The sequence below is a fragment of the Alligator mississippiensis genome, chromosome 13 (assembly GCF_030867095.1).
Source record: "Alligator mississippiensis isolate rAllMis1 chromosome 13, rAllMis1, whole genome shotgun sequence".
Classification (NCBI taxonomy): Eukaryota; Metazoa; Chordata; order Crocodylia; family Alligatoridae; genus Alligator; species Alligator mississippiensis.
In genome coordinates, this window is record NC_081836.1 from 39,983,487 (window position 1) to 40,008,433 (window position 24,947).

General features: G+C 45.4%; 1 protein-coding gene across 2 annotated transcripts in view; it reads left to right on the forward strand.

Moving 5' to 3' along the window:
* Positions 1 to 21,652: 21,652 nt before the first annotated feature.
* The window catches only part of PARN (poly(A)-specific ribonuclease), a 136,932-nt gene continuing 133,637 nt past the window's right edge, over positions 21,653 to 24,947 (forward strand). For both annotated transcript variants that reach the window (XM_014610789.3, XM_006257847.4), the window contains exons 1-5: positions 21,653 to 21,762; positions 22,006 to 22,083; positions 22,632 to 22,711; positions 24,135 to 24,202; positions 24,285 to 24,366. In XM_014610789.3, the coding sequence (XP_014466275.1) occupies positions 21,744 to 21,762; positions 22,006 to 22,083; positions 22,632 to 22,711; positions 24,135 to 24,202; positions 24,285 to 24,366 (327 nt within the window). In that variant the 5' untranslated portion in view covers positions 21,653 to 21,743. The remainder of the gene's footprint in view (positions 21,763 to 22,005; positions 22,084 to 22,631; positions 22,712 to 24,134; positions 24,203 to 24,284; positions 24,367 to 24,947) is intronic.

The window sequence follows — 24,947 nt, forward strand, 5'->3', positions numbered from 1 at the left end:
AGCCCAGTTGACCCAATTTCTCTAAATAATCTCTAACCTGTTCTTCCAATAATCGAGGGCTGGTTTATCTCATCTTCTATCTTAGCTGCCAGTTGTGCTTGTAGCTGACCTTATTTGTGAAGCCTGAAGTTAAAAAAAAAAAAAAAAGATATTACATACTTTGGCGTTCTTCCCGTCATCCATGATTAGACTGCTCTCTGCATTTAGTAAAAGGACCTACACTGTCTTTACTTTTTCTTTTGCCATATATATACAGTGCTTTTTATGTTGCTTTTTATATCCCTTGCTAGCTGCACCTCAATTTGTGCCTTTCTGATTTTTTCCTTGTATACCCTTGCAATACTCCTATATTCCTCCTTAGTTATAAAGTCAAATTTCCACTTCCATTTACATGTATATTATATTGTTTACTCATTAATACTTTCACGGCAACAGAAAAAAATATTTTATATTCTTACAGAAAGTGTAAACTTTTCAGTTGATCATTCAAAAATAAAAAGAATTCTCTAATCCAATAAGATCAGGGAAAGGATTTCCAGGAGAGATTTAACCTATTGCTTTCATATATTACAAATAAATATTTAAATACCATTTATTCATTTTAATAAGTATTTTTCTTTACTTGTTTATACTGATAGGATAGTGGGGAGAGGTAAAAACTATATCATTAAGTACTGATTGCCTAAAATACCTTCACTGTGTGGGTGGATTTAATTTACACTATAAGAACTGTGTTAAAGTAATTAAATAATCTAGATTCAGTGATGAAAGATGGGAGTACTGGGTTTCATTACTATTTTAAACTGGATTAGAATAATTTTAGATATATATTGAAATGTCCTTGTTTTCTAAATAGTTTATTATTAAAAATACTGAAATAGGCATCCACTAAAAGGGATTATGACTTTATTTTAAAGATAATTCCTGCAAACTATGATGTAGTTTGTCATTACTATGATAGACTTTAGTAGCATACTCTTGAATGCATCTCTATTAGTAAACTAGATTCAGGAAAAATAATTAAGCATTCTAGTCTCAATATTTTTCCCATTAAAAAAAAATCTGCTTTAGTTCAATAAAGCACATTTTACCTTAAACTGCAAAGTCTCTAACTTATTTCTTATGGCTCTTTTAAATGTGTACAGGACTGATCTCTATTTAAAAAATAAAGCAAAAACTTAAAAGGCACTGGAAATTAGTGAATGAAACCGTATTAATCCCCTTTTAATTAAAAACAATGTCATTTACACTCCTCATGTTATTAGCATTGCAGTAGACTGCTGTACTTAGCACAGGTTAGTACAGGAAAACTAATGCAACAAGTACAATTAAGGCATATTCCATGTTGTAAAAGCTAGTTTATTACATGAAAAAATATTCTCCCTTTGCTTGATTCTTTAGGAATCCATTAGAAATTGGCCTTTTCACTTTTTCATACACTGATTAACTTGCAGCACTTCCAGACTTCAACTGTTAAGTGCAAATAAAATTAAAATTGCATGAGAATTGTGAAAGTTGATTAAAAAATTAATGAAGCCTAGTACTGGATCTTGCTTCCCTACCTGGCCAGCATCTATCAGTTTACGAGTGGTGAAACCACTTAACAAGTGTGTGCACTGATTAGCAAAGAAATTACATTAAATTGATATATAATGCAGTTTGACTAATCTTTCAGTGAGGTTGAAAACTAACTAAAGTAGTAAACTGAATCAAGTCCTTATTGTTCTAAAAAGGGCTTTTCACCTTGGTCTTCTGAAGAAGCCATGGAAAGAAAAGTCTGGATGCAGTGAGTAATCCCCCACAAATTCAAGGTAGGCCATTACTACAATAGCTGTACTGTACTGTACTACAAAAGCTGTAAAATGTTGACAACCGAGATTCGACTTCTTTGCTTTCATAAGCTTTAGGTAATGTATAGTTACTGTGCTCTTTTATTACATGACATCCTCTTATCTCATGCCAGTCTTTTGAACAAAAATTAGTTTAAAAATTGCTCAGGTTCTTTTTTTTCCCCCTCTCCAGTTCTAACACAACACTTATTTTCCCTTTTATAATAGGCAACTCCACATATTATCCAAATGTGACGCCCGGGGATATTAAAAAAAAACCCTTTGCCTTCCTGAATTTCAAGTGAGGTAACCTAGATTTTCCCCAGGTAATTGAGATGAGAACCTGACTCAGCATCCAGCTTTCAGTCTGTTAACAAATAAATAAAGCTGCTATCCAAGCATCATGAGAGTAAATACCAAAAAATCATACACTAGGATGTATCATCTCTAGTGAATGTTGCAGATTGACTGCAGATATTTATTATTCTTCACATTTGCAAGGATTCCCCTGTAACAGAGGACCAGAAATTATTTTGGTTTTAAAAGCTTTGATTCAATACTAGGCTATATAAGCCATAAATACTCCAAAAGTTGGATGTGACCTACAGAATCATAGAGAAGTAGGGCTGGAAAGGACCTCCAAAGGTCATCTAGTCCAACTCCCCTGCCTGAGGCAGGATCATTCCTGTCCAAACTGTCCTGTACAGATCAGCTTGACTTGGATTATAAACTCTGAGGTTAGGATTCTTACCTGTACAGCACAACAGATCTTGGTGGGAAAGGGAACAAGGGGTACGATATAAGTAGCCAAGCCTTATTTATATTATTTCTATGTGGTGAAAACATTACTCAAAGAGCTTTCTGTAACTAAACAATGTAAATTACCCAGTCAGAGTAAAGATTTGAAATCAGAGGGCACGTCTACATGACAGGCTTAACTGCACATTAGCATAGAATAGAAATAATCTATATCTCTCAAATAATTGAAACCTAAGGCTACTGGATTTGCATCTTATATGTCTAAAAGATGAAAATATTTTCTAGATATAATTGGATCATAATGATATCAAACCTGCCAGACAACTTCTTCCCCCGGATATATATCTGTCTGCATATATATCTTACACATGCTCCGAGAATAGAATAGAAAAACACAGAAGAGCAGATATAGAAAAATGTACATGAGCAGATAAGGTTGGGAACCCAAGAATTGTTTTGAGAATGATTTTTGTCCAAGGACCTGTGGCCTTTGGATGACTTAGGCCCCCAGCTGGCAGCAGCTGGTCAATGCAAGCTGAGAAGCAGCCGTCAGGAATTCTCTAATAGATCCTGCATGAGACAGATCTCTGGTCAGAAACAAGCTGTACAGGCAGTCCTCGGACTTACGACACAATTGAGTCCTGAAAACCATATCTTAAGTCGAAACATTGTAACTCAGAACCAATTTTCTCATAAGAAACAATGTTATAAATGGGGAATTGGTTCCTGAACCAAGGCCCAATACCCAACTTTTACCAAAAATACCCCAGAATTTTGTACTCGATCAATTATAGATGAGTAATATAGCTACATTGAAATATATCATAAATAGCAATCATATTGATTTGGAAGGACTTCTTTGAGGTGACTTTGCTAGACTTTTTGAAGGGCTCTTGGTTGGACTTTTTGAATGGTTCTTGGCTGGAGTCTTGGCTGCAAGTTTTTCTGGAGTCTTGTCTGCTTTCTTAAAGAAAGCGTCCAAGGAAGTTTGGACAGATGTTCTCCAGGGAGATGAGCAACACAGCGAACTTGTTCACTGGCGTGGCATCACATCAGATCAAGTTTTGTAAGTCGAAACTGATGTCATAAAATTGAAACAGGGTGTCAATTTATAAACGTTGTAAGTGCAGAATGTTGTAACTCGAAAGGTTATAAGTTGAAGACTGCCTGTATTTTAGTGTAAAGTGCAGGGTAAGACTAGATCTATTTCTTGTTTATTATCCACATATTTCTGTCTCTTTCAACCTACAGTTACTGTTTTTATGATTTATTTATGGAATATTTTTTCTATTTCTTATACAATACTGATTATCTGCAGTAAGTGTGATCAGAGAGCAATTTGCAATTCCAGGCATGCTGCTTCTTTAGAGGGGCAAACATATTAATTTTACTCAAGATGGATTAGCACAGGAACTTTAAGATGACAAAATCTCCTCTACTATGGTAAAGCCAGGACTGGAATAGGTGCAACTGAAGTTCATTGGACTAAGAAGTTGTTGTCCCAGTGACAAATCTCAAGTTTGTTCTTAGTGGTCAAGTAGCAGAACAGTGGGGAAAGGTTTGGGGCTGAAGGTTACAGCACCTTTTCTCCTAGTTCCATAACTTTAAGAAACATAAACTTTCTTTTTAATACTAGGAATATTTGGTTTTAATTGTGATCATGCAGAAGAACTCCTTAAAAGATGTGTTAATTCCATAAAGAACAATGGCATAAATGTAACTCAGGAAGGGGATTTCAAAATTCCAGGTATATTTAAATTCATCCTCAATCCTTACTCACTTGAAGTTTTAACAAATGGATTGCTGCAGGAACTGAACATTACCATATTTACTTGATTCTAAGATGAGATTCTCCCCATTTAACATGGGGGAAAAAAAGCCCCTCATCTTAGAATCAAGTATGGGGGTAGAGGGACAGGCAGCTGCTGTGGCTTGGGCTCCAGTCCCTACCTGGGGTCTGGCTGTAGCCACAGCTGTTGCCCGCCCCTCTCCCCTGTGACAGCCAGAACCAGAGAGATTAATAAGCAATAATATGTGCTTCTTGGAGGCATTTGGTATTTTGCCTAAACAGGTAGTATTAGTTAATATAAAGCTTGTAAGTTTGTAAACTGCAAATGCACTTGTCTGTCATAAGTTTAACCAAAATGATAAATTAACTGTTCATAGAACTGACTGAGCCCCATAGGCAAAGCTGTAGCTGTGAGATTAGCTGACCTAACGGTTTTTTGCTCAGGGTTCAGCCTTAGTGATAAAAACTAGATCTAACTGCTTGGCACACCCAACACATTCCAGGAAAGCATATCCCAAGAAAGCATATTCAAATGAAGCCTAAAAGGGGTTAAGATTTAAGCAGAGCGATGTCAATTTCAAACCTAAAGGTGCTGCATCATAATTTGCTTATTAGATAAACCCGAGTCTGAGTAGTAACCTTTTATGATAATTTAAACACCTTTCAATCCCATAGGGTAACAGCTATAGGGCAACATTGTGAGTGGCCCTGAGGCCAACAGATTAACATAAGACTAGGTATAAAAAGCACATGCATCAAGTAACCAGCAGGAAGGAGGGAAGAGAATGGACATTTCTGTTCCACGCCCAGACCCCGGACTCCTGTTGTGAGTGAAGATCAGATCCCGATCAAGAGACTTTCCCTGGTAATCCCTCTGACAGCGTCGACCATTGGGGACGCCTGACTTGGCTAGAATCACTTAGCGTGCACCTGGCATTGAGAGACTATTGATAAGTTGCCAACCCATGTCTGTCTGTTTGTTGTTTTGAACAGCCCAGTGTGGCTAATACCCTTGCAGTGCCCAGTTGGCTTACGACAGATGGATCTATTCATCTATCTATCTGTTTTATTATCTGTTGTTATTATTTACTATTAGCTCTTTTATACTGCATTATCTGCTTATCACGTTTATCTGTTAACTGTTGTGTGTGTGTAAGCTATAATAAATTTGCCTTTATTTCACTCCCAACTTTGCCTCCTTGATCCGAAACTGAATCAAACAGCCCAGTTGGTCTGTGATAAATTGATACACGCACAGTGCCCTGTTTGTGCCCCAAAATTGGCATCACAAACAGGATTGAGGATGGAGAGTTTGGAGGGGAAGAATGGTGCAGAGGGGGCAGAGGGATGGACCCCACTGATTGCTTTGATGGAAGAGGTTACCGGTGTTAAGAATCAGGGTGGGATAAAGAGAAGTTAAGACCCACCTGGAGCGATCCCACCACAGTACCCTGTCAGTGGGCTGCGTTCACTGCTGTGCAGAAGGGCAGACCTAAAAAGGGATGCCTATCTTGGCTGCTGGCAACCTGCCTAAGACTGGGAGCAGAGGAAGGCACTCAGCTCCGTCAAGAGAACCAATCCTTGAGTGACCCAGCTTGAGAGGGAATTAAGGGAAGAAAAGGATTCTAGCAGTGTCACGTGCGCAGCTGCCAGAGCAGCTCAAGATTGACTAGAGATACTAGAGCATTGGGAGAGAAAGATACTAGTCACACGGGCAATCACCTCCCTTGAGCAGAAGGTGCAAGTGGCACGATCAGTTGAACCTTCCCCTGAAAAGGTTCGGCAATGTCTTTATGGCAAAATTCCAAAAACTGAGCTGTGGGATGACCCAGAAAGTGAGGATCTGTATGGTGAAATTGCAGTAACTAAGCCAGGAGATGATGAGTATGTGAGGCTTACAGAAGAAGCCTGCGAGATCCCACCTCCTTATGCCCCACCAGCCCAAGAGAATTTAGGAAGAGAGTTAGCCCAAACCTTCCCAGTAGTGGTGACCTGTGCAGGGCCACAAGGGGGCAATCTCCGGACAGAGACAAAGTCCTTTACTCGCACAGAAATCCAAGATTTACAAAAACAACATAAAGCCAAACCGGGGGAGCAAATAATAGACTGATTAGTTCAAATATATGGTGAAGGGGCCTCGGCAGTATCTGTGAGTCGCACTGAGGCAGCACAATTGGTTCTCTACCCCGAAATCCAGTTGGATCAGTGAGTCGGGCAGGACCACAACATTACTCTGTTTTCTGCTGTAATGCAGGCAGTTGTCACAGGTTACGGTAACATGGAAGAAGAGCTTAATCCTCCCCCACGAGCATGGACTAGCTTAGAGGAAGCTATCCACTGTCTGTATCAACTGTCTTTAATTGAATCATTTGAGCAGGGAACTGGGGGCATACTCTAGATGAAGAACTAATGACAGAGACCATGTAGAGAAAGTTTTGCCAATGAGCCCCAACAGAATGTACTTCAGCTCTGCTGGCTTTACAGCAAGAGTTAGTAACTCACCCAGTAAGAAATGCAATCCGGAGGTTGGTACAGCTTCTGCCCATCTTGCAGAAGCCGGGGCTTCCCAAACTAATAAAAACTGCCAAGGCCATGGCAGTGGCCCCTGAGAAAGATGACCCGGCAGGGCCCCGCAAGTCCAGGAAAGTGTGGAATGGAAAATCTAACCCCCTGCAGGCACAGATGTGGAGGGAGTTACTGGCAGCAGGGTTCAATAAAGACCAGATTGACGGGCTGCCCACCTCAGTCCTGCAAGGGTTATGGGCCAAAAACTGTGAGGACGGGAAAGGGAAGAAGATAGAGCCCTCGGCACCCCCCGACCTCCAGCAGGAGGAGACCTGGCCGACCCAACCCCCCCGAGCAAGGGGCCATCATGGGGGCAGTAGAGGATTGGGGACCGGTAACACAGAATAATATTGGCCCCTTAAATCAAGTACCTATAAAGATTTGTCTAAATAGAAGGAAAAAGTCAATTAATATGCTACTAGACACTGGTGCCCAGCTATGCATTTTGGACTGTGCAGAATGGAAAGGGGCACAGGGAACTCCCTACCAGGTGGTAGGGGTTGGAGGTGCCAGACGACCAGGACATTTGGTCTGGCCCACTTTCACCTTGCCTCACGGCTCTGTAGTAACAGCAGCTGCTATCATGCTCCAGAGAGGGCCGAACCTACTGGGACTAAACGTGTTGCAGGGGCAGCGGTTTATTCTTAAGCAGGAAACCTGGCAGTTTAGATGTGCCATGGCCCAGGAGAGTGAGCAGAAGGACGTGATGACGGCAGTAGCCGGCCATGAAGCGGGTACACCGACCTCAATACCTCACACCCCCTGAGGCAACACAACCAATCCAGGACATCATCAATCGACAGCTGGAGGATGGAACCATCATTCAAACTCATTCCCCGTACAACAACCCGGTGTGGCCGGTACGTAAACCAAATGGGGAATGGTGATTGACTGTTTATTTCAGGGCTTTGAATGCCAACACCGACCATCTGATGGCCATGGTCCTATCCATGCCTGCACTGACGGAAAGCATTAGGTGCTGTGGCCCCCAGTGGATGGGATCTGTAGACATTAAGGACATGTTCTTTGCTATCCCCATCCATGAAAATCACTGGCCTTTGTTTGCCTTCACATGGCTGGGACAGCAGTACACCTACACAGTCCTACCCCAGGGCTGGGTGCACAGCCCCACCCTGGCCCACAGAGTGCTAGCTGCGGTAGTCCATAAAGTCCAATTGAGTCATTCAGAGGTACGTGTCTGGCAATATGTCGATGATGTCATGGTGGGAGTTCAAGGCTGGGAATTAACTATTTCTGCTTTTGAGTCCCTAAAGGAGAAGGTGCAAGCATTTGGGTTCACGCTGTCCAGCAAAAAGATCCAAGAAGTCGGGCCCCAGTGTGAATTCCTGGGAATCCAATGGCAGGAAGGTAGACCCACCATACTGGCCAAAGAGCTGCAGAGTCTGGTAGATACCCCTGCCCCAAACACTGTAAAAGAGCTGCAAGCCCAGTTGGGTGCGCTTAACTTCTGGCACCTGCATGTCCCTGAGTTTAGTGTGTTGGCCTGGCCTCTGTATAATCTATGCAAGAAAAAAACACAGTGGGAATGGGGGCCCCGAGCACCAACATGCTAAGCAGGCCCTCAAGGAGGCAGTGATCACCCATGCCTCCCTAGCAGCACGGCGCCCAGAAGTGGAGCTCTGGCTCCATGTAAACATGTCCGAAGGGGGGCCCCATTGGAGCTTGTGGCAAAGGGACACACCTGAGACAGAGGGAAAACCCCTTGGGTTCTGGAAAGGGGCTGAAGCCCGATACACCCTGCTGGAACAAATGCTGTGTGCACCCTCAGCTTTAGCAGCCACAGAGGCCCTGAGAGGGGAGTTTTCCACTGTCATAACCACTCTGGTACCCATCCTAGGAACGGCATTGTTGGACAGACAACTCTCGCCAGGGGGGCGAGCCCAAGAAACCACAGTGCAAAAATGAGTCTATTATATCTTAAGTCAAGCTCAGCAAGTGACCACAAAAGGACATCCAGCATTAGTAGAAAAGGTCACAGAGAGCACAATTAATGTATACCCAGACACAGCCAGCCCAGACGAGCCATCTCCCATCAAGGAAACACCGCCCTTCTCACTCGACATGGAAACGTCAGAGGACATAGAGGTCTGGTTTACTGACGGCTCAGCCAAAGGTCGTACCTGGAAGACGGCTGGCATACGAATCCGAGATAGTAAGCAACTCACCCTGGGGGGAGATGGTCAAAGTGCACAATATGCTGAGCTAGCCACTGTAGTCAAAGTGGCTGAGTATGAACTGGTAGAAGGACCAGGCCGCCCTACAAGGCCCATTTATATTTACTGCGATTCATAGATAGTAGTGGAGGGTTGCACCAAGTGGCTACCCCTGTGGAAGAGGGAAAACTTCAAAAGGCGGAAAAGAGACATCTGGAGCCGTGAAAAGTGGGAAGCTTTGTGGGAAATGGCACAGGGAGGCCTTCCCTTATACATAAGGCATGTCAGTGCAGCTCATGGGAGCAGAAAGGCTGAGGGGCCTGAGGCAAAGTGGAACAGGCAAGTAGATGAGCTAGCCAGAGGCAACACAGAGTGGGTGTCAAGGTTGGATCCATCTAATGGGAGCCAGACTCCGTTTTTTCTTGTTCCTGCAGATTGGGTCCATCCGCGGGCACAGCCATAGCAGCCCCGAGGCAGCCTGAAATCATCACCCTGCTCCAGAGCGACACCACCACCCTCACCTAGTAATGAAGGGGTGGAATGTCATTATGATGGAACTGCTGGTCATTTGCTGGTCATTTGATACTGTTTGATTACTGTGGGGCATTCGTGTGCTCCCACGCCCCAGATCGCACCCGCTGCCAAAGCCTCAGACACACAGGGATACTGGGAACACCCAGCCACAATTGAAGAAGTGCGAAAATGGCCTTTCAATTGCCGACAGTGGATTGTGGACTGGCAAGGAGAAATCTGTCAATGTTACTGTGGGACAGGGTGGTTGCTTAGTTTCCTCCCATATGCCAGGATCAGGAAAAACGAGCGTGGGACAGAGGGAGATTGTTGTAGTTTCTTACAATGGCCCTACTGCTGTTATATTCTGCCTGCAGGTGTGCTGCCCACCCTGGGTCCCGATGTGACCACTGCTGCAATCCCACCTGCAGCTCAAAATTCTACAACCACCCGGAGCCCAAGGAGGCGACCGAAACCTCCAACCCCACCTCCATGGGAGACGATAGCTCTAGAAATTCCCTGCCCAATGACACTTTGGCACAATGGTGTACAGCTCACCAAATACACCGGTCTTCCAGATAGAGCAAAGTACTGTGGTGGTTTAAAAATGGCTCTTATGCTGTCAAGTAGTAGTCCACGGAATGGGAGACCAACACATCCCATGTTCTGGGTATTTTCTGATTCTACCATATAGATGAAGGGGGGATCGCTCATGGAATTGAATACACAATAGCTTTATATCACCAATCAGTCTAGAAAAATCTGCAGGGCACAGCCCTGGTCAACCCAGAACAACTGCCTGAGCCCATGGGGGACACCGTGCCAGAATTATTTTTGCAAGACACCAAAGCCATAGTCATACCTGGGCAGTATGCATTTAAGTATACAGATAGGGACACACCCAAGCAAATGCGCTCCTTCGACAAACTCGACTGGGAAATTTACCAATCCCAAAAGGAAGAAAAAAGATAGTTAAACACCCGAACAGGAGAACCCCTAGCCATTTTTTGCATTAAGCAGAGATCGTTTCATAGTTGGTAGGGTTGGAAGGGACCTGAGCAGATCATCAAGTCTGACCCCCTGCCATGGCAGGAAAAAGTACTGGGGTCAAACGACCCGAGCAAGGTGTTCGTCTAACCTCCTCTTAAAGACCCCCGGGGTAGGAGCCAGCAGCACTTCACTTGGAAGTTGGTTCCAGGTCCTAGCCGCCCTGACTGTGAAGTAGCACCTCCTGAGGTCTAGTCTGAATCTACCCTCTGCCAGCTTGTGACCATTATTTCTAATCACTCCTGGTAGTGCTCGGGGGAACAGGGACTCCCCCAATGCCTGCTGGTCCCCTCTGACTAGTTTGTAACAGGCCACTAAATTCCCCCTCAGCCTTCTCTTGTGGAGGCTGAACAGGTTCAGGTCCCTTAGCCTCTCCTCGTAGGGCCTCCCCTGCTGGCCCCTGATTACGCGGGTGGGCCTCCACTGAGCCCTCTCAATGCTGTCCACATCCCTCCTGAAGTGCGGTGCCCAGAACTGGACGCAGTACTCCAACTGCGGCATGACCAGTGCCGCATAGAGGGGGAGGATCACCTCCTTGGACCTGCTTGAGATGCATCTGTGGATGCATGACAAGGTGTGGTTGGCCTTCCTGACCACATCTCCACACTGTCGATCCATGTTCATTTTGGCATCAATAATGACTCCAAGATCCTTTTCTGCCTCTGCACTGACAAGAAGGGAGTTCCCCAGCCTGTAGGTATGCTGCTGGTTCTTCCTCCCCAGGTGCAGCACCTTGCACTTGTCAGTGTTGAAATCCATCCTGTTCTCATCTGCCCACCCCTGTAACCTGTCTAGGTCCAATTGCAGCCTATTCCTCCCTTCTAGTGTGCCCACATCCCCCTACATCTTAGTGTCGTCAGCAAATTTGAATAGGGTGCTTTTTACCCCCTCGTCCAAGTCACTGATGAAGATGTTGGACAGCGCGGGTCTGAGGACCAAGCCCTGGGGGACCCCACTGCCCACATCCCTCCAGGTCGAAAATGACCCATCCACCACCACTCTCTGGGTGCGGCCCTCCAGCCAGTTAGTGACCCATTTGACTGTGTAGGTGTCGACGCCACAGTCCCCTAGATGTACGTTGTTAATCCAAAAAGAGCTACCACAGGTGTATCCGCTACCTCAGTTATCTAACGTCACTCCCTGGTGGAGGTTCCAAACCAGGGCTCCGGTCCTCCTTAATGCTTCCTTGTTCAATGCCCGTATCACATTTAACCCCAAGCAATAGTTTATTAGAACAGCATTTCCTAACTGCTGTGCTGGCGCTCGGTTAGCAGAAAATATGCTGCACTGGGCCTAGCCAACCGTTTTCCAACCTGCAGCCCAGCCTCTAATCGCCCGGAAAAAGAGGGATACCCTAGACCATGTGTGGAATGGGCTCAATTCAGCCATGGGAGTTTAGAACATAGATAAATCCCAGAAAAACACCCAAGAAATCATATATATACGGCAAGCCATAGGTGTTCTCGCTAAGAGAGGTATGATTGATAACATGGCTTTAGAATACACCGATGAGTTAGTGGCAACCATTGGCCGAAAAGCAGCACAAATAAGTCACCTTTTGATGCATGCAGCCTTCCAAGCCACTGCTAATCAAACCTGGAGCACTGCTTGTGTCCAAGTGCAGCTTTCACTTAACTTTCACTTCTCCCAGGTAATGAGTAATCTCAGACACAAAGAATAGCCTGTTGGTTTAGAGCACCACAGATTACCCCGAGCTTTAGCCCAACGGTTAGTTTATCGAGACACATAGAGCACACACTGGGAGGGGTGTAGCAAGACAAAATGCTTTTTTGTTGTACACGGAGTAGCAAATAGCACACAGTCCACTGCTCATCTCTTGACAACAAGACTAGGAGTGTGCATGTAAGACTGGGACTTACATCGTCCCATTTGAGAAACTGTAACCCCCAAAGGTCCCAAGTATTTAGCCCAATCCCCCGTGTACCCTGTAAATGGCATTCTAATAAGCTTGGAAACTTTATAGAGAGAGTGGCCTGATAATCCCCCCAACATGGTTTGTGTGACACCCCTACCAGCAACTCCCTATATTACCCTAGCCCAATGAGTTTGCTGAGAAGGTCCTAGCCGCTTATATCATCCTAATAGTACATTTTGGACCTCCTGCACCAGCTGTTGTGCAGAGGCTCAAGATTTCCAAGGGGCATCAGCTACCCTATATGTCCACGACCAGGAAACCACCTTAATGTGGCCAAAAACCCAATTAGAAAGTGTCACCCTTAACCTAAGTCTTCCAAAATCCTGAGTTAAAGATGTAGACATGCCCCAGCTAAAGAGATGAAGTGAAGTAGCGACCTACATTAAAAGTTTGTTTGAAGATGCCTGAAAAGGAAAGCAACTTGCTCTCATAGCTCAAGAGAGAGAGAATTATTAAATGCTCTACTAATATTCCCCCGCTGTGTAAGTAGTATGAAGTAGTCTGTACTGTGCAAATGTATACCTTTACTAAAAAGTGCTCCTTTTCCTTAGTTTGTAGTAGTAATAAGTTTAGTCATAAGAATAATATTATTCAATATAATCTTTAAATATTGTTGTTATAAAATTAAGTCTAATACCTATGCCAAAGTAAATGTTGTTGCTTCTGCCAACCATGTATACACCACCTAGCAAAAATCATATTTGTAGGCTTTACCAAATGCTCCAAAGAAGCAAGGGGTGGATTGTGACAGCCAGAACCAGAGAGATTAATAAGCAATAATATGTGCTTCTTGGAGACATTTGGTATTTTGCCTAAACAGGTAATATTAGTTAATATAAAGCTTGTAAGTTTGTAAACTACAAATGTAACTTGTCTGTCATAAGTCATAAAATGATAAATTAACTGTTCATAGAACTGACTGAGCCCCATAGGCAAAGCTGTAGCTGTGAGATTAGCTGACCTAACGGTTTTTTGCTCAGGGTTCAGCCTTAGTGATAAAAACTAGATCTAACTGCTTGGCACACCCAACACATTCCAGGAAAGCATATCCCAAGAAAGCATATTCAAATGAAGCCTAAAAGGGGTTAAGATTTAAGCAGAGCGATGTCAATTTCAAACCTAAAGGTGCTGCATCATAATTTGCTTATTAGATAAACCCGAGTCTGAGTAGTAACCTTTTATGGTAATTTAAACACCTTTCAATCCCATAGGGTAACAGCTATAGGGCAACATTGTGAGTGGCCCTGAGGCCAACAGATTAACATAAGACTAGGTATAAAAAGCACATGCATCAAGTAACCAGCAAGAAGGAGGAAAGAGAATGGACATTTCTGTTCCATACCTGGACCCCGGACTCCTGTTGTGAGTGAAGATCAGATCCCAATCAAGATACTTTCCCCGGTAATTCCTCTGACAGCATGGATCATCAGGGACGCCTGACTTCGCTAGAATCACTTAGCGTGCACCTGGCATTGAGAGACTATTGATAAGTTGCCAACCCCTGTCTGTCTTGTTGTTTTGAACAGCCCAGTGTGGCTAATACCCTCACAGTGCCCAGTTGGCCTGCGACAGATTGATCTATCGTTATTATCTGTTGTTATTATTTACTATTAGCTCTTTTATACTGCATTATCTGCTTATCATATTTATCTTTCTGTTAACTGTTGTGTGTGTGTAAGCTATAATAAATTTACCTTTATTTCACTCCCAACTCTGCCTCCTCGATCCAAAACTGAATCAAACAGCCCAGTTGGCCTGTGATAAATTGATACACTCACAGTGCCCAGCTGGCCTGTGACACTCCCCCTTGCAAAGTCTTTCCCCTCCCAGCCTTACTCTGCCACCTGCCCTGCTCCCTCCCTCCCTTATCCTTGCCCCAGAGGGCACTGTTGCTACCTGTGCTGGGCTGAGCTGGTCTGTGTCTAATGTCCCAGGCTAGAACAGGGTTGGAAACTGATAGCATGGAACAAGAATAAGAGGGGGTGGGGAAGCAGAGAGCATAGGCTAAGGGGGAAGGGAAGAGCCAAGGCTGGGAAGAAGGGGGGAGCAGGGGCTGGGGGGAGGGAGGGGGACAAAAGGCTGGGGGAAGGGGGTGTTCTGAGGCAGCAGGAGGACAGACATTAGGCAGAGGTGGCTAGGGGATGGGCACAAACAGGGGGCAAGCTGCTTGACCTCCACAAACCACCTGCCTCCTTACTGCCTACCCCCTTACACCGGTGGCGGGGGCGGATGAATTAAAGATGACCCTCCCAGTAATTAGATTATATACATGGAAAATTATAAAATGTATACATTTTTCATGTATATAATTTGATTATTGGGGGATCATATTAGATTCAAGTTAATACGGTACTTTGACAGTGAAGGAAGAGTGCTGTGCTGATGGTCACCAGAAAGGCTAGTTTTTCTCAGCATCTGGTCTGTGACAAGAACATGTTTGCTTATGATTGTGCAGCCTTCCTTACAAACTTATCAGATGATAAAGGCAAGGTAACTGTGATGAAAGAGGTCTAAATAATTGCTTTGCAGCAGTGGTTCTTAGTTGGTAGACTTGGACTTCTGGCACTTCTCAGAAAATGGCAGCTCTTAGTTTTCACTCAATTTTTGAGTATAGAAAAATAATGGAGTAATTTTCCTGTTGCAAAGAACTCAGAAAGACTTCAACAGGTCTGAGTGCTTTTCATACTACAGATTGCTATTTGAAATCTCTGGAGTTATCTTATGAATTGTGTTTGTACAACTGATGGCACTCTGGTTGAGAATCACTGTTTTACAGCAGAGATATGGTTGAGCTTAGTCTAAATTTTGGTGCAGAACAGGAGAAACCACCCAACTGCATTTTCCTTTTACTCCCGTCTGGTGACTTTTTAAAGCATTCTTTTATGGACAGGCTACTACATGGAAGCTGTAAGAAAGGAAATCTATATGGAAAAAATGAGGATAACATGTTACAGGGAATTTAGGTCTCTCATTTGCTTCCATTTGAGTGTTGTCTGTTTAGTATGTGGAACAGTCAGCTTCTTTAGTTATGTGATTATCAGGTGTCATTTAGTGAGACATTATTGTGAAAGTCACTGTTTGAATCCCTAGGATTGTCACTATTTACAATAACTAATGACTAAAAGGAATTTAATCCATCACAAAGACTCTGTCTTCTCTGTACCTATCTAGCCAAAAGTAATATATATTTACCCTTGTCGTGCCAGTAGGAATAAGTAATTCAAACGTTACAACTGCACTCATGCAAATGTAGTTCCTGAAAAGTTGAAGACTCAATTTGCACAAGTGGAGCTTCTCATTAAGTCTACAGGAAAAAAACTGGTGCTTATGTAATTGTGCAGGTGTTTAATTCTTTTGAAGGCCAAAGAAAATGTAAAGGTTCAAACACTCTTAAACCATTTAAAAATATTACATTTAAGCAATAAGCAGTGAACTAATCTCATGAATATAAGCTTTTCTCCCATTTAAGCTATCAATGAGCATAAAAAACAACTAGCATTAATCACAAAATCCTCATTTTTTTAAAAGCTCAATACTATTTTAAAATTATTATTCCACTTCTTTCCTCCCCAGTCTGCTATGCAGGAAGATCCAAGAGAGAGAAATATTGATTTGCCACTAAAACAAAGTCAACCACAGAGTGGAGAGCCTATGCTGATCAGTGAGCAATCAAGAACTAGACTCCTCCCCAAATAAAATACTCTTCCCAGAGAGCAAACAACATAAAATGAACAGGGAAGTGGATCAGCCAATATAAGCTCCAGCATTACCATTTGGGCCCCTTGTTATGACAGTGATGAACAGTAAATGGTAGTATCTCATAACAGAAAAGAATACGAGAATCTGAAGCAATTACTGTGGAAGCATACTCCAAAATTTAGAGTAGCAACTCTGACTACCAGAACACTGACCATCAAAACATTACCCTATGGCAGGAGTGGGTAGTTATTTTGGGCAGAGGGCCACTTACTGAGTTTTGGCAAGCCATTGAGGGCCGCATGACAGGCAGTCAGGGGCAGATAAATATTCATTTTCTAAATGTTTTAGGGGCCCTGCGGACCGGATAGAATAGCCTGGCGGGCTACATCTGGCCTGCGGGCTGCATTTTGACCACCCTGCCCTATGGAAATCTGCCTTCTTCATTAGTGTTTGCTGAAAGCAGCAGTTTGGTCTTAAACACGACAGATAATACTACAAAATTAAGGCACAGCTATTTTCAAAAGTTTTCCAGGTTGAGACTATATGAAGATTCAAAACTCTACATCAACTAAATTTAACTCTAACAGGCAGTCAAGTGTGGAACCTAGACAATTCATAGATGCTAGGGTCAGAAGGGACCTCAACAGATCATCGAGTCCGACCCCCTGCTGAGGCAGGAAAGAGTGCTGGGGTCAGATGACCCCAGCCAGATGCCTATCCAGTCTTCTCTTAAAGACCCCCAAGGTAGGGAAGAGCACCACCTCCCTTGGAAGCCCATTCAAAATTTTGGCCACCCTTACTGTGAAGAAGATTTTCTTGATATCTAGCCTAAATATGCTGTCAGTTTGTGACCATTGTTCCTTGTTACTCCAAGAGGCACCCTGGTGAATAGAGTATCTCTGATCCCTTGCTGCGTCCTCCTAATTAATTTGTAGACAGCCACAAGATCACCTCTCAGTCTTCTCTTGGGGAGGCTGAAAAGATCCAGGTCCCTCAGTTTCTCCTCACAGGGCTTGTCCTGTAAGCCCCTAACCATGAGTGGCCCTCCTCTATCAACATCCTTCTTGAAGTACAGCACCCAAAACTGGATGTAGTATTCCAACTGTGGTCTGACCAATGCTGCATAGAGGGGAAGTATCACTTCCTTGGATCTATTTATCATGCATCTGCTGATGCATGATAAACTGTGGTTAGTATTGCTGATGATTTTGTCACACTGATGACTCATGTTCATCTTGGAGCCCACTCTGATTCTGAGATCCCTTTCCACTTCTGCGCTGCTGAGAGGGTCACTTCCCAGCCAGTAAGTGTGCTAGATATTTTTGTGCCCTAGGTGCAGCACTCTGCACTTGTCCTTGTTGTACTGTGTGACAGGGGGGCCTGCCGGGGCCGAACTCTGTGGCCCGCCCACCTGTCACCGTGACAGCGGGCCTACTCAGGGCCAAGCTCTTCATGGCCCGCCCACCTGTCTCTGGGCAACCGCCCACTCATCTCGCCCGCCACGCCTTTGATGATAATAAGTTCAATTAGGATGTTAATTAAGCGGGAGGCTGCCCTTCGACTGCCCTGATGCCCAGGGGCGCTCTGCGGCTCCGACCTCCCCTAATACCGCATCCCAAGCCTCGCAGATGGCATCATGGTGTTCTACCTCACCGGCCCCACACTGGGCCCCAGAATCTTCCATGCAAGACCCCACTATGATCTTTGCTACACAGGCGGCCACTCCGCCGCCATCTGGGCTACCTCACCCACCCGAAGCCTTGTTCCCCTCTCGGGTGTGGTTCCCCCGGAACCTTGGGCTACCTAGCCCTGGCCCACCTCAAGGCCAGTCGGGACCCCAGGCCCCCGGCTCTTGGGCGTCCCTTGCGGTGGGCCCCCCGGCCCTTTTGACCCTCACTGGTCCTGGCTCCAGTATGGGCAGTCGAGGGGACTCTCCCCTTCGGGCTGGGTCTCTCTAGCCACTCTCTACTCCTCGGGCCTCACCGTGCCACTACTCCCTTCCTCTTAGGAGCAACAGCGGCACCTCGCCCACCTTACTCCCACTCTCGGGGTCCGCCCTCTCTGGGCCCCTCACGCACACAGGCCCTCTCAGCCCTCATCACACGGGCCCTCTCGGCCCTCCTCCAACTCAGGGGTCACCCACCCGGTGGTGGTGGGAGCTAGGGGTTAAGGAGCCCCGACCCGCCTTTCACCGGGGTGATCACTGGCCTGGCATTTCCTGGGGGCTCCCGTGCCACTGAGAGCCCCACCAGACCACCCACTCCCGGCAGGGTGCAGTTTCAGGTCATGCCCAGGACCAGGAGCCTCCTGCCAACCCCTTGCAGCTCCCCCTTACCTCCGGGTCATACACAGCAGCCCTAAGGCTGTAACATCTATGTTACAGCCTCTTAATTTATTTATGAGAATGGGATGAGATAATATTGAACTATATAAAGGCTGATGTCCACAGTGGCAGTCCCCAGACACCACAAAGCCATAATTCTGCAGAGATATTCTGAGGTTGGCTCTGAAAAGACTAATACATTTTATCAGGTACCCAGGTTGTAGCTGTATTGGCCTAAAGGAAAAGGCAATCAGGACTCGTAGTAGAGATGATGTATTTTATTTGACCAACAAGATTTTTGCAAAGAAAATTCTTTAATTGCAAACTTTCAGGCACAAACACCCTTCATCAGGCTTTGGAGAAAAGATTGTAAAAGTTCTCCTGGGTAGAGATGAAAGTTCATATTTCATAAGATTTCACAGAGGAGTTAATAGCTGGAAAACTCCTCTGGGTAGTCAGTTCATAGCTGGCATGAAGCCTATCACCTCCTGTGAGGATCTGTCATGATGCAAATTACCTTGAAACAAAAGCAGGAGCAGGATCTCAGGTTTCAAGTGGTTACAGTTGCTTCCTGCTTGGGAAAATATGAAGATTTAATTTTTCTTTTTAATCAGAAAATTCGATATCTTCCATGTGTCAGGTATCCAGGTTGTAGCCGTATTGGTCTAGAGGAACAGGCAATCAGGACTCGTAGTAGAGATGATATTTTTTATTAGACCAACAAGATTTTTGCAAAAAAAAAATTCTATTTCTATTGACTCCTCTGTGAAATACTATGAAATATGAACTTTCATTTCTACCCAGGAGAACTTTTATAATCTTTTCTCCAATGCCTGATGAAGAGTGTTTGTGCCCAAAAGCTTGCAATTAAAGAATTTTCTTTGCAAAAATCTGGTTGGTCTAATAAAAGATATCATCTCTACCACAAATCCTGATTGCCTTAATGCTTGTTATTACATACAGAGGGCACTGCCACAGGAAGATGGTACCAGAAGAACAAGGCATAATAGTATTCTGTTCAATGTAAAACTGAGCTATCTGTCTCCAACATGCTTAATTCTGGGACAGACTCTTGTTGGTATAAATCAGGGGTGGGCAAAATACAGCCCACGGGTCCGATTCAACCCACCAGGCCATTCTATCCGGCCCACGAGGCACCTAAAAAGTTTAGAAAATTAATATTTATCTGCTCCTGGCTGCCTGTCAAAGATGGCAGGAGACAGGGGCAGTAGGATGCAGGGGGAGCTGGCAGGAGCCAGCAACAAGGCCAGCCTGACTCTGCCCCCCAGCCCCTCCCACCCCCAACAAGAAACCTCTGCCTGTCCCGGCTTTCACTGCTTCCCTGCACTCCTGCTCCAGCGCCATGTGGCCCCGGGCTGCATTTCTGGACCGCACCAGTAGCCCAGGGCCAGAAGCGGGATGGGTGTGTGGGGGTGTGTGCGTGCAGTGAGGGGGGAAGAGCGTGAGAGAGCGTGTGTGTGTCTGTTCACAGACCGAGTCCCACAAGCACACGCTGCCGTATGCACAGACCTCAACACCCACACCCCTCAGCCACCCTCTCCCACACACAACTCCCCCACAAACCCCATACTCACACACCCCCACACGCTCCCTCACCCCACACCCACACCTATCTTCCCCACAAACCCTGCCACACCCTCATTCAGACTCCCCACAAACCTATACCAACCCCCATGCCCTCCAGCCCCTCACAATATACAAGAGTAAGACTTCATTTTAAGCTATTGTGCAGTCATGTCTGTGTACATTACACAAACACATAAATCACAACAAAAATATTTTTTGAAATCAAATTAATGAATGTTGTAGATGCTCGATTTTTAGCATATAATTTGGTATTTTTCTGGTTCTGAGATGGCAAAGCCCCTTGCTGAAAGGAATAATTCATGGGGGTAAGGCGAAGGACTTCTGGTGGCAAAGGTTGGGTTTATGGGGTGGGATCTCTGGTTCTAAGATGGCAACCAGAGGGCAGGGCACCTGTCAAGGGCCAGCAACCTCTTCTAACCATGGGCCAGTGCTTGCAATCCACCTGCCACTGCAGGACACTGATCACCAAGGATCATGGGTTTTTCTCTGATAAAAAAAAAAAATCTCCAATTTTTGCATTCAAAAAGTAACCCAAAATCCACATTTTTCTGAGATTAAAATAAAATGCCACTAATAAAAAGATAAGATACATAGTTAGTAGTGTTTCATTTTAATCACAGAAAAATGTGGATTTTGAGTTACTTTTTCAATGTGAAGATTGGGGATTTTTTAATCAGAGGATCCCTGATCACCTGCTGTCTCAAGGGCTGATCTCCCTAAGGTAGCCTTCCCCAGAAAAACGTGCTGCTGAAAAGCACAGCAGGCAAGAGTCGGACAGGCCAATTTGGCGGCGAGGGCGAGCAAAAGCTGAGTGGTCTGGAGGAGGGGAGAACAATCTGCAGAGCCGGAGGCCGGGCGGCAGCACGGGTCAGCGCATCGTTACTAAAACGTAAACTAAATCAGACTGGATCTGGATCGTGGGTCATTGGTTGACAAGCCCTGAATGTTTTACGCCTACAATTGCCAGATGGATGTTTTCATTAAAATGCACACATTACTGGTTGCAGATACGCTGTGAAAACTTTTCCTAAAAAAGCCGCGTTTTGAGTAAACGACACGTCTCGTGCACTCAGACTCCGGGCTCCGACCTAACGCTGCAAAATGGGGCCAGGTCAAGACGAAAACACTTGCGTTCACCTCCTTCCTCTCCACCTGGGCGGGACAAACCTCGCCTGCAACAATCAGCATCTCCGCGTAAGGACACCCTTCCTGACGGGGGGTTACATCTCGCCCCCGCTTTCTACAGCAAGGAGACACAACCAGACCTCGTCCCGGGCCGGCGCACACGCAGAGGCTCCAAGAAGCGCGTGCGCAAGCCGGGCCTGGCCGGCCACAGCTGAGGCGAGCACCGCCCCGCCGGCAGAGGGGCAGGGTAAGATGGCGGCCGGCCGCCCCTCGCCGCGGTCACGTGAACGCCCACGTGGGCGGGGGAGGGGCTGTTTCCGGAAGCGCTTGGCCTCTGCGGAGCCGGTTGCAGGCGCGGCCGGGCCCGGGGGCCGCGGGCATGGAGGTGATCCGAAGCAGTGAGTGATGGCGACGCGCGGGCGCGGGGCCTGGCCGGGGTGTGGGCCCGCGTCTCGCCTTCCCCCTCCCCCACTTTGCTCGGGGCCCAGCGGGTGGCCCCTGAGGCCCGGCCCCGGCCTGTGTCCCCGGCGCTGCAGCCGCCGTGGCTGCCCCGAAGCAGGAGGGCGCCGGGCACCCCGCGCCGGCCGGCCTCTCCCGGGGCGGGCGTGGGGCTCAGGCGCGCGGTCCTTGTCTCCCCGCAGACTTTAAGGACACGCTGAATAAAGTGTACGACGCCGTGGAGGAAGCGGACTTCCTGGCCATCGACGGGGAGTTCTCAGGTAGCTGCGGCGCGGCCCGGGGCTGCGGGCACCTGCCCCTGCTGCGCGGCCTTCCCTTCCTGCGGGGGCTTCGGGGGAGAGAGAAAGCACCGGCTGCCTCAGAGCAGGAGACGTAGATGGGTCAGGAAATGCCCAAGCGCAGCCAGGGCAGCCCTCTTCCCACTCATCCCCTTGCCCCCTGGTTTCGGCAACGCGAGGGCTGCTCGGCGCTGTGTTGCCAGTCTCACAGGTTGCTATGTCGGCCTCCTGTACCTTGCAGGCGTAGGGCAGAGCACAGCCTTCCCAGATACGCTCTGCACACGTAGCTTCGCTGTCTGCTGGGAGTTCACTGAGCTTTGAATGACAGCAGTTAACTAGCATCTGTGTTTTCAAGATGCATTTTTCGTCCCTGATGGAAAGGTGCTTTTAACAGAATGGGACCTTTCTGCTGCGATACGATGTTCTGCACCTTAAGTAGAGGCAACTTGCTTAACCCAGCTTTTGGTGCTTTTTTCACTTACTCTCTTTAAGGAGGGTCAGTAAAATAAAACTATTCTCTAAATTTTTAGGCATCAGTGATGGACCATCTGTTAGTGCATTAACCAATGGCTTTGACACACCAGAAGAAAGATACCAGAAACTTAAAAAGGTAACTTTTCAATGTAACCCCAGAAACATTTTGCCTTTCTTTGTAGGTGGCATAGCGTAACTCATATTATCCCCATTTATTTCAGGCATGTATTAGCGTGTGATGTCAGGCACTGTATGGAGACCAGAAGATTTTTACTTGCCTTTTAAATATGGCTCAGAGAGAACAATTTGAACTACATGAATAAAATGTGGTTACTGTCTAACTTTGCTTGTAGAATCCAGTATTAGCCTGATTATACAATACAGAAGTTGCTACACTTCTTGGGTCAAAATACTTATTGACAAAAGCAATGCTGTGGGGTGGTGCACACACTTGTTCCCCACTGAGCCAGATCAGAACTGAATGGGGCTGTGTTTTGCTCGGGGGGCCCCTGGGATGAAAGGAGCTGTCACTTGCCCAGCTACTACTAAAATGCATGCCCAGCAGGGCTGTGTACTCAGGAAATTTGGTATTAACTCCCCCTGAGCCTTCTGGCTTGTAACTTCAGTGTGTCCTGCTTTAGATGTATACACTTTAAAACAATAGATGAGTTTCAGTAGCCTAGTGCTATGATTATTATGAAGTTCCAACACTGCTTATTTTTTGAAGAGCTTTCTGCTACTGCTTTAGCAGTCAAGTGCTTGATGGCGCGATTGTAAAACATCTGTGCTCAGTCTCTGCTAGTGGTTCTGCCTGTGTGCATCGATGCTACCTGTATGCAGTACCAATAGGATGTAGTTGGGGAACGTCATCATTTATGTTAATACAGTATCTGATCCTGTGCTCAAAGGAGAAAAAAGCCACCAAACAGAAGCCCCGGCTCTGTCATATGAAATGGGGGTTTTACAAGGGTTCATGACTTGATTTTTTGAAGGACTGTTCTGTCACCAGTTAGAGGTTGGGAACATGGGGCTACAGTTCCTGCATTGCTGGTCATTGCTCCCACACCCGCCTGTGTAAAATCTTGGATCTGCTTCTGGAAGTTGGTAGTGCTTTAATAACAATTCAGATCTTAGATCTAGGATGACTGGAGAGAGAAGTCAAGAGAGTCAAGATTTTACTAAATTAAATAAATCACACTCATGTTTTACTTAATATTTCTATAACTACAAGAAGGTAGAATAGTTATCCATTTTGTCTTGTTGGTTTTGTGTATTTGACAATACAGCCAGTTCCTCTGTTTTCATGCATACTGTCATTCAGAGTTGACTGGGTTTTGAGTCTAGTAATGGAATAGAAACTAAGGATTAAGTTGTAAAACCAAAGAAATTGGGGACAGCATTTGAGGCATGAACACCCTTTGAAACTACTTGTGAATCACGTAATTCATGCCAAGGAATATCACGTTTTCCCTGAGTTGCCTTATAGTTGTCTTTGAAAGTGCTTTCTAACTGTTTGGTGGTTTTGTTTTTTTTAACTTCCATTTTCCCTTTCCTTCCAGCATTCCATGGATTTCTTGCTGTTTCAGTTTGGCCTTTGCACTTTTAAATATGATCACACGGAAGAGAAGTATGTTGATCCCTTGACTTCTTGATGTTTTTACTTGATAATATTGCTAAGCTCTCTGACTTATAGCTCTCATCTTTCACAGGTACATAATGAAGTCATTTAATTTCTATATTTTTCCAAAACCCTTCAACAGAAGTTCACCAGATGTCAAGTTTGTCTGTCAGGTTAGTGGAAAAAAAAGTTTTTGTATATTTTGGGAATTCTTTTCTCCTATTATTTTTTTAAAATACTTAGGAATATTTTTTTCTACTGTCAATTTAATTGGCTCTTTAACTATGTCAGCCTCTTGGTACAGGAATGATGCATTCTGAAGCTGAGCTGACACTGATACTCACAATGATGGCTTTTTTTGTTTGCTTGCTTGTTCCCAAAACTCGTTGCTTTGTGAACAGTTAATAGGATTTCTTTGTCCATGGGATTCAGCCACAGCAGTTGGGTCCCTTCTGTGTTGCATCATTTCCCTTATTAAAAGTAGTGCATGAAAGACCAGAATTTGTAGCCAGAGTGAAGTGTTAAAAAAACAAACAAAACAAAGCAGCTTTATGGTATCACTGTATGCTTGTTTTTTCTAACCCAACTCTTTCTGGACAGTTGTGATGCTGAACTCTTTTGCATAAACAAATATTATGCCTTGTAGTTTGACAGAGCACAAGATATCAGTGCGCTGATACTTACCAGCTGGTATTTCCTGTTTATTGCGGCAAGTTATATACAGAATAATCGTTCACTCGCTCACTCTGTTGCT